This window comes from Vigna unguiculata, chromosome 5 (genome assembly GCF_004118075.2).
Source record: "Vigna unguiculata cultivar IT97K-499-35 chromosome 5, ASM411807v1, whole genome shotgun sequence".
Classification (NCBI taxonomy): Eukaryota; Viridiplantae; Streptophyta; class Magnoliopsida; order Fabales; family Fabaceae; genus Vigna; species Vigna unguiculata.
This window is the reverse complement of record NC_040283.1, coordinates 41,980,079-41,990,678: the sequence shown is the minus strand read 5'-3', so window position 1 is coordinate 41,990,678 and position 10,600 is coordinate 41,980,079. Positions and strand designations below refer to the sequence as shown.

The 10,600-nt window shown below is 30.8% G+C and overlaps 1 protein-coding gene across 2 annotated transcripts; it reads right to left on the bottom strand.

The window, feature by feature from the left end:
* Window positions 1-4,970: 4,970 nt before the first annotated feature.
* LOC114186189 (probable beta-1,3-galactosyltransferase 2) lies at window positions 4,971-8,947 on the bottom strand. Of its 2 annotated transcripts, none has more exons than XM_028074228.1 (11): window positions 8,507-8,947; window positions 7,468-7,567; window positions 7,249-7,322; window positions 6,943-7,154; window positions 6,761-6,824; window positions 6,606-6,678; window positions 6,363-6,483; window positions 6,158-6,245; window positions 5,933-6,058; window positions 5,719-5,828; window positions 4,971-5,559 (listed from the first exon to the last, which is right to left on the bottom strand). In XM_028074228.1, the coding sequence occupies exons 1-11, from the start codon at window positions 8,614-8,616 to the stop codon at window positions 5,411-5,413; spliced, it is 1,227 nt and encodes a 408-aa protein (XP_027930029.1). In that variant the 5' UTR covers window positions 8,617-8,947; the 3' UTR covers window positions 4,971-5,410. The 2 variants fall into 2 exon arrangements, with proteins under 2 accessions (XP_027930029.1, XP_027930030.1); XM_028074229.1 differs by having other exon boundaries at window positions 7,468-7,564; window positions 8,507-8,946.
* Window positions 8,948-10,600: the final 1,653 nt, after the last annotated feature.

Genomic DNA, 10,600 nt, shown 5'->3' with positions numbered 1-10,600 from the left:
TAAATTACAAAATAAGTAAATATTAAAATTATATATGACATGTATTAGATTTATAACGAATGATTTACAGTACGGACATAACATTTAAAACTATTGGCGTAAGAAAATGCTGTACCTTAATTTTACCAAAGTATGCCTAAAAGGAGCTACAACTACATAGCATTACCTTCTCCTGGAATTACCTTCATTTGGCAGTTGACATCACACTTACAGAAAAAAATCTTTTACGTCCACCGATTTTACTTTTCTCGTGATGGTCAGATCAGACATAATAATGATAATTGTAAATTTATATGCTATTAAAAATTGGACGTGAATTTATGTATAAGCGAAGAAAATAGATGTGACATTTTTCGCATACTTAAATAAGGGTTAAATATGTTTTTAGTTCCTTAAATTTCAGTGAAATTTAAAATGAGTTTATTTTTAAAATTTTTGATCAAATTAGTTATCTACCTTTAAAAATGCATGAATTTAGTCCTTTTAACCAAATTTTGTTAAGTTTACCTAACGTCTCAAGCGTATTTCATGATAGTATTTGAATTATTTATATCGTTTGACACAATTTTGTTTCAATGTGAAATCAAATATTATCATAAAATGTGTTTAAAATGTCAAATAAATTTAACAAAATTTAATAAGAATGATTAAATCCACACATTTTTAAGATGAATTACTAAATTGGTTAAAAACTTAAAAAAAGGACTAATTTCAAAATACAAAGGACAAAAAAAATATTTAATCCAATTAAATAATATCCTTTTTAGTGTTAACGTAATATTTACTGTTACTTCTCTTACATCTAGGATAAAATATTTAAGAACTGAATGGAAGCTGTGATATAATTAAAATGTTAAACTACGTTCTTTTTTTTTAATTCACGACTAAAAAAACACACACAAAACACTTTTTTTAACACAATAACTACATAATTTTTTCATGAATTAAAATTGTTAGGAATAATTCTTGTCGGACTAACATAAACACTTTTTTTAAAATATTTTTTATTTTGAATTTAAATACATAAAAGTAAAGTAATTCTTGTGAGCCTAACGTAAACATATTTCGTAACAAACACTTTTTTCATAAATAATATCTAACTCCGATTTTTCATCCTAACTAAAAGTAAATATGGAGTTTTGTTGAGTTCAAATAATTTTTAATTTCTAAAAAAAAAGTAGCTTTAAATTGTTTTTACATATATATTTTTTGATTTTGGGAGAAAATAAATATTTTAAAAATTATATTATTTTTCCACATTTAACTAAAAATTTTGTATTGCAATATATACTTGTTTTGCATGTAATCCACTCTGGATACAAATTTAGTTTCAAATACATTATTTTTAAAATATAATTTTCCTTAAATTGTGGTGTTGATTTCTTTGTCTTCTTATGTTATTTTTGTCGTCTTGTCATGATTCAGATTGTAACTTGACGAAATCTAGTAATTAGTAAATAAGATAAACACATCCCATCTTGTCCAACAAATAAATATTGCAAATAAAATCGTTACCATGTTATTGTCTGAATTTTTATCTGTGGAGAATTCCCACATTAATTGGGTATGGGTATAAATATATGTATGAAGAATTCTCCAATATATTTTTGTCCTTATCATAACATTGATGTAATTATGTTAAAATGATGCATGTCAATTAAAAAAAATTTATGTCTCACATTTGAATATTTTTATTATTTTTTAATATTTTTATTTATTTGTATACTTTTCTTTCATATGAGAATGTTTAATACTCTCAAATTAAATGTTCAATAACATAAACCTTTCATTTACTCGGTAATATAAAAAAGTTATTTACTTATTATTATTAATTTTTGTTTCATTTGAAGAACTCTTTTGTTTTCACTAAAACAATTTTTGTTATTTCTCAACTATTGAGTATATATATGTTGATATTTGAAAATTTTTCTTAGATCTCTAAGGTATTTTTCATCTTACCATACCCTTAATTATACATTTGTTTTTCTTTGTACGATTTATTTCAATAGTCTCTTAAAATGTTTATAAGACACATGTGTTAATTTTTTAATATTTTTATTTGTAGTTTATTTTCATTATGTAGAATATTATTTCGATAGATTTTATCTCATTATTTTTTATTTTCTAACTCATTATCAATCATATTGTAATTTTTTTACTATAATTGTATAAATAACTTTTATTTACTACGATATAAAAATTTAATGTAATTGCCATGAATATTTTTTTATCACTATCCAACATATATTGGAGTTCAAAAGATACAAGATCTATGTTAAAATTTTATTATTATGTTTATTATTTATTTTTTGCGTCATTTTAATCAAATGATGTATTATCATTTTTATTAGTGTATAAAAAAGATACTCATTAGAATTTAAAGAATTGAAGTAAACAAACATTTAAAATATATTTTAATTTGAATATTTATTTTTTTATATATTTTCTTAAAAATATTTTTAAATTTTATCAACTAAGTTTCATTAATAGAAATATTTAAATGAGACATAATTTTTTTTAATTGACATACATTATTTTAACATAATTACATAATATGAAAAGATAAAAAATAGATTAAAAATGCGAATGAGTTTCATAACAAACCAAATAATTAGAAGAAAAAAATTATTAAAATTAAGAAAGAATTACAAAACAAATAATTTTTAAAGCGCACCCACTTGCAAGCCCATTGTTCAATTCTTAACGTTTTAACAGAAAAGATTAGCTAAAGAAAATTTACATACAATTCAATTGTTTTTTTTTCTCTGTGTTTTATCCATGTCATTAAAAAATAGGGATGAAAGAAATTATTTTAAAAATAATCCTAATAAAATTACTCTGTATCTCTTTTTATTTTTTTTTAATTTAACAATTTAAAGTGAGTTACTCGTAAAAATATTAAATTAAGTAAGAGGAATTATACAGTGAGAATAAAAACTACTCCTCCTGTTATAAAATGATTAGAAATATAAACCACCAAAAAATTCATAAAAGGGAAGAATGAAGTTCAAAACTCCTCTAATGCATAAGCTAAAAATATATTTAAATGTTATTACAAAAAAGCAAATTTATAGGATGATAATATGGGTCTGATCCGTTAGGTCGGCTCGCAGGCCAGCGTGAAAAACGCGGGGCGGGTCAAGGTAGTAGACTCGTAGTGAGCTGATCCGTATAAGCCTGCAGTCAGCGCAGACCAGTTCGCAAGCCCGCATAATAAAAAAAACTTGCATTTGTGTATGTTAATTAATTTTTTTATGGACTCTTGCATTAACTTTTCAAATTCTTATATAACTGGAAAATACAAGTATTATGTATTTTTTAATGTTCTAAAATTTAAAGAATACATTGTGTATGTCATAGTATGAATGATGAAAATATTGAATTATTAATTTATCATCAACTCCCCAAAGTCTTTACTTAATTTTGTGAACTTTTGAAAGTTTCTCAGTTTTTTAAACATTGAAAGTTTTATCATAAGAATTAAAAAAAATTAAAAAAAAAAGCGGACCAAGTGATGTGCGGGACGGACCAGTGATTACAACTCACATAAATTGTGCGGGACGGGACGGACCAACAAACAATGGGCGGGCCTTATGCGGACCGGACCTAAATGGGGCAGGCCGACCCACACTGCCATCCCTACTTAAAAAAAACTTATAGTCATTTCTTGCCTCCTCAAATCTAGAAATGGAACTCATTGCGAATTAAAAGAATACAAGTTTTTACATCAATTAAATATATATAATCCTCGGAATTCGGAATTCGGAAAAAATAAAAATAAAAAATATGGAAAATAAAAAATATGATAAAAGGGACTAATTTATTAAAAGGAATTAATTTCTTTTTATATTATCAATCTAGACTTCCTATACTTTTTTATATTAAAGTCGATTTTGATATTTTTAAAATTGTAGTTTTTATTGACATTGTAGACTTCAAAACTTCAAATGAAGTCATGCACATCAAGTACTACTTAACTCATATATATAATTTTTTTAAAACTGATACAAAATAATAATATAAAAAAATTAACCCTTTTGATAAATTAACCAATAAATCCTTTCTTTCTATTATTTTCCGTTTCTTTATTATTATACCCGTTCAGAAATGCACATGCCATTATAAGTCATGATCATAGTTTTCCCCCTTTTTTGTCTTTTAATCCCCTTTACAAAACATGGTTTTGAGTTTGTGGGACACATGCTCAAGTCGTTAAGGAATCTTTTAATTGTTTAGTAATTAAAAATTAGGTTCTGAACACGAGTGAAGTACTACCGGCTGCAGTGAAGTTGTACCTTAATAACATCAATGAAAACGGCATCATTTTACTTATTACCTCAGCTGGTACAGAACATGCTCCTTTTACCGTGTTCCTAAGAAAGTGATAGTTGCAACTTCAAGTCTTCAACTACATCTTCTGCACCCCTTTCTTTAAGCCTAGGGTTTTAATTTAATCCATTGATTAACGGTACTTCATTACCAATCCTACCATGTCTGTTAGATAGGGTAGTTGGGCCCACCATTTGGTGAGTGTAGAGAAATAAATCCCTAGACTTGTAATTTTCTCACTTTGGACTTTTTTGTAAATCGTTGACCCCATAAAAAGAAAGACTTTTCAAAGTTTTTTCATCCAACGTCACATCCCAATTGTGGTACCTAACTCCACCGTATGTTTTATTTTAATTGTTTCAAACTTGCAATTTTCAACACCCTAAGAACCTCCTAGGGAACAGTGTTAAGTGACTTAATGAGTTACAAAACCGCAGAAAAAGGTACCACAATGAAGTAGATATAAGGTCCAATGTGTTTAGGTATTTCGATTCATGGGAATTCAAAGGTTTGAATTTGAATTGGCAATGGCGAAGTTGAAACTTTCGGAGGTTTTGGTCTTTTCCCCTTATACCTTGGGTGCCAAATTGGCAATTGGGAACCATTTAATGTATTCTATGTTTGGTGTTTGTTGCATATAATTAAGAAGACAGAAAAAAAGTGGTCAGTGTTCTAGGATTGTGACTTTGCTCTTATGGTATTACATGTGAGGAAGTAGAAGAAATGAAAGGAAGAAAACAGGAATATCCAACCAAAACTATATCTACATTTATTAGGAGCTTGATAGGTATGGAGCTATTAACACACAGAGTGCCTCATCAAGCATCAAAGAATTGGTGGGGTGGACTATCCAATGGTTCCTATTCTTGCAACCACCATGGTCAATCCCCTTCAAGTTCTTTCCTTTTGGTTTTTTCTCCTCCACTCTTTCTTTCTCTCTCTCCTGCTCTGTATTAAAATGAAAATTCTCTATACTTTCCCAAAACTATGCAAAAAGAAAAACAAGATTCTTGCACCAGCCTAGTTTCACTGTGCTGGTTATTTCCTCCTGAGTTTGGAGGAACTCCTAGCTGCAATGCCACTAGAAAGAGGCACTCCACAAAGCTTTCTCACCTTCTCCACATCTCTTGTGAACCTCTTTGATCCTTTCAGCAGACCTGCAAATTCCACTGCAAGTCCAATCAAATGAAGCAACACAAACATTTCCCGCCTGTGCTTTCCATTCACAATCTGCCACAATCAACATGCAAATGTAGAACGTTATTAATTAATCAATAAACTACCCAAATGAATAATGATTTGATGATGAATTTGGATTCCCTCTTTAGGTTATTCTTAATGTTTAGCAGAAGACAGCACAAAAAGAACCAAGAGAATTTGGACTCTTACCTGGTGGTGTACCACAGCAGAGTCTTCGATCATCTATGTGGTCCACATCAAGTCCAATAAACCAAGAACCTAGTGAGACATCCTCGTTGGCATACTTGTGGAGAACGTGCCTGAGACAAAGACATAAACATATATAAGCTATCACATCACCATTTTAGTCTATTAATTTTGTTTGAATTGCTTTTTCCCAATACAAGTGAGATGTAACACTCACTTGTTGTTTGAAATGTATGTAGCCAGATCTTTTGAAATGGCATACAACTGTCCCGTGGCATGACGGAAATACTTGTTTCCAGCCTCACCAAATTTCCAGTATTCTGGCTCGTGGTACCTTACCCCTCTGCAAGAAAGTCCCCAAGTAAGAACATAGAAATGAAACTAGATCATGTTTACGACACTTTCATCAAATAGCAGAAGGATAAAAGAAAAAGATCCTCACTTTTGAGAAAGAACAGGCCCAGATTTCATGCATCCAATGTACACCCGAGGTTTTGATCTGTGTCTCACTAGAGTTTGTCCTAGTGTCGCTGAAAAAGGAGTGAATATTGTTGTGATATGCGTAGTATGGAACAAGAATCCAACAACTTCTATCAAAAACTCCTCATGCGACGTTAGTTTATGAGATATTGAGAAAGCTTAAATACCTATATTTACATGAACATCGTCATCAACTTTGATATAGAAGTCAGCATCCCATAAGTTAACAGCAGTGGCAAAGTAGATCTTTGTCTTTGCTGACAATTCAAGGTATCCCTCAACATGATCCTGCAGAATCAAAGCACTCAGATTTCAAAACTGTTGCGTATCTTTTAATCTTTCCTTCAAATAAATGAGATGATGCTATTTTGTCAAGTGTTCATTCAAGTAGAGACAAAGAGGACCATTACCAGTCTCAGAAAATCTCCATGCTTCTTATCTTCTGCTTCAATAGCTCTGTCTAGGATACCCCCTGATGTCGCACTGGTGAAAGAAAGGAAAAACAAAAAAGTTCAAGTTTCGATTAATTCAGTATAAATATGATTAAGAGAGCTGAGATATGCACCTATGACCAATTACAAATCGGATGATAATGCCCTTCTCTTCCTCTAGCTTCTTTCTTTTCTCACCTATTTACCATTTTATCACAAGAACACGTTATAAGAAACTGAGGGCAAAAAAGTAGAAAAAAAAATACCAACAAGAAATAACTGGGTAGAAAGGATGAAAAATCATGCAAATATGAACCTTGTGGCATCCATGTCTCACGAACTGAGTCTCTTCTTTTTCTGCTGCTGAAAGCAGTATTGATTCCTACGACCATTAGGTACCTTCTTTTACCAGATGATTCACTCATCTTGGCATTTGCTGGTACTGGAGCACCACTTCGTATAGACTCCTGAGCTGCCTTTGCTGCTGCTAATTCCATCTCCAAGTTTGAAATAGTCTTATCAAGGGTTCTGCATTTCATGCAGATACACATGTTTAGCACAAAAACAACAATCAAATAAAATAAACTACCACCAATGATAACATAAGTATAATATAACTTACTGTATGGCATTTTGTGTCTTGGAAACCTCTCCATAGATGCCTTTAGTTTCACGCTTCACTTCCTTCTCTTGCAACTGAGGGAGACAAGCACACAAACATAGGAATTTCACATGATTTTACATCATACCAGGAACATTGAATTCAAGCAATACTGTCTTTGAGAACTACCAAGTAACAATCAAAAACTGATCAAGCAGGGGGAATGTAACAAATGCTTACAATTCTTGTATTACAACCCTCTGAAACTACATTCAGTTTTTCAGCTTCCATGGCTGTTGTTCGTCCAAGTCCTTTAGGTTCAGGCATAGTCCACATCCTGCTACATATTTAAACTTCATATAAGCAAAGCACCACAATAACTGTGTGACAAAGGTACACAAACATGATACGTTATAGTCAAATCAGAGCCTGGGAAGAAATAAATATGTCAAGTTGTTGGAGAAACTATGAACGTTGAACTAGAAATGAGTCTATTATGATGTGCAAGGACAAAAATCGATGCAATTTAAAAAACTGAAGCACCCCAAATATGTTGGACCATCGCTATTTAACAATAAGGCAGATCCCAAAACAAAAGGGTCCATCATTCAACGTTTCACCAACTTGTAAATATAAAAATAAGTGCTTCAGTTGCAACTACCATAGGAAAGACTAAGAGTGTCGATCAATTATTACATGTCACAGGTCTTCTTCCCCATTCATTAGTGACAATGATATGACAAGCAATGATGTGTGTTGTAACTAAGATAAACCAGTGATTTCTTTTTCATCCACAAAAATGAACTATTGAAGTAAACTTGCTCAACGGTGAAAACTGATCTTGGACTTGATTGTTGGAAAAAATTGAAAGATGTTGAGCTGAGGCAGAGTGATATGTGAGAGCGGAATTGACATGTCACTAGAATTTTGTAGTCAGTGAAATTTCAACCGAAAACTGAAATGGATTGGATCATTATACAGATCCATTCCACTTCTTCTTTGTGTTTTTATATACTGAAATATGGTGAGAAAAGTATGAGTTGACTTAAACACTGAATTCATAAAAAAATGAAAACATGTTAACAAAGATAAACACAACTCACACCAAATTCAATGAATTAAACAAACACTTAAAAACCAGCTGAATTTTGACGTTTATTATAAAGATCTGAAGGCATGAAATATATGATGAACAGGATTGATTAAACAGAATCTAGAAAGCTCTGAAGAAACTATGAATCAAAATACGGAGACAGAGAAAAACAGGGAATTGATATACCTGTTGGTGAACACCATCCCAGCACAGAAGCTTCCAATACAGAGAAAAATCACCCATTTCTTAGACATAACACTTTTGGGAAGCAAGTCTCCCCTGCTTTTCCAAGTCATTGTTTTTCAAAAAAATCTTCCAACTTTGCAATTAGCAAGAAAAATCCATGCTCAAAATCACGAACCGAATTGCAAGAGGCAGCCAAAGGTGAGGGAAAGGGAGAAAATTTGGAATTGGGCACCTTGGAGAGAAGAAGAAGAAGAGCGAAGAGAGAGAGAGAGAGAGAATAAGAACAGAGAGGTGCTCTGTTTTGGTCTTGCGATTCTACTTTGTTCTTTTCTTTATCCTGTGCCACGCTATGCTTTGCTTTGTGTAGTTATGTTCTCTCTCTTTGGTGTGTGTGTGTTTGTGTTTGCTGGTAAAGGAAGTTGAAGAAGAAGAGAAGTGAGAGAAGACTGACTTCCTAACCGCCCAGTTTTATAATAGCATATTACCAAACCGTCCCTGTCGGGGCCATCCTTAATTTAATGACAGTTCAGTAACTGTGTTTTTCCCGTCACATGATCCATCTTCTCTTTCTCAATCTCTATGTCCATGTCCACACCCATTTCAACAATTAACATATCATTCACTCAACTCATCAACATGTCAACTTTTATTTTTATTTAATTTAATTACTAGTTTATAATTCCAGATTCGTTATTTTGTTATGCTAAAAGTTGAAAATATTGACATGGATCATTCATCTTGAAAATATGTAGAGAAATTATATTAGAATATCAGATTCAGCTCGTGTGACATAATGTTCTGTTATTATGTTCTCCCCTAACACGTAAGAAACAAAACATTAAAAACTATATGGAGATAATAACAAAATGATCTAAAACTTAAACATTTTAAAAATTTTACTAATTTTGTTTGTGATCAGAATTTATGCTTGTACAGAAAAATTGTGTTTATTCCTTTTATATTTAAAGAAATGTGATTTTCTTCTGTTAATGTCAATGTAAGCAAAGAGGTATAATCTTTTCACATAATGAAAAACTAGCTCAGGAGGTTTAGTTAAGCTGTCTTAAAAATCCACTTCTTCATAATTTTAATTGTATTTTATAAATAAGTTTCAATAGATTTGTTTTAATATTTAATTGTTAGCAGAACTATTTACAAATTTTCGAAATGTATAAATTCAACACATGATTCTCCACTGTCATCGCTGGCCACTTTTTCTGCAGAATATGTGCCTTGGAAACCATCCCATGACACGCGTTCATGTTCTTGCATGCAATTCCCAAAGGACAATTTCATCATCTTCTAATTTTTACCACAACTTCATTCATTACACAAATATAATTTTAATTTTACTATAATTTAGCATCAAAGAAGTTATATGCAAGTGTTAATATTTAAATAAAAAATTAACATCTATAATAAATTAATAAACATATATACTTGAGTAGGGTTATTTACAACGAAGAACGTTTATTTTCCTAAAACAAAAAGCAAGTGAGGTTTCTAATTATCTATGTTAGTAAAATAAGCATTGTGAATTATTCAAATGTAGGAATATATTACGACAAGTTTTGTAACAAACTATGTCAAACACTTAAAAAGGTCTTGTTCTTTATTTTTATTTTTTTTCCTACTTTTGCTTTGAGTAATAAACATAATGTGGCTTGGTATCCTTGACAAGGACATGTGCATATTGTCCGTGATTTTTTTTTTCTTTTTTGATTTTTGAGGATAAAAAGTTGATATGCTTAAAGAATAAAGAGCAAAGAGATTATGGACAGTGACCCAGTTAGAAAGGTTCTCCGCAGTTGCATGACTTATTTTGATGTGAGTGTCACTTTTTTTTTTTTCTGTAATTAAAGATATGAGAGTAGTAGTAACAATATTGGGTAAAATAATATCACCTCATATTCACAGAATGGAATCAGTGTGAGACAAGACAAACAAGTGCATGCATGGGAACAGAGTTGGCTTAACGCTACAGTGTCTCTTCTGAACCTCATTAATTGCTCAGAAACATAAACGAATCTTTTTTTGTACATTCTAAACATAAAAATATCTTATCTACGGTAGTTACTAATGTTATACATTAGT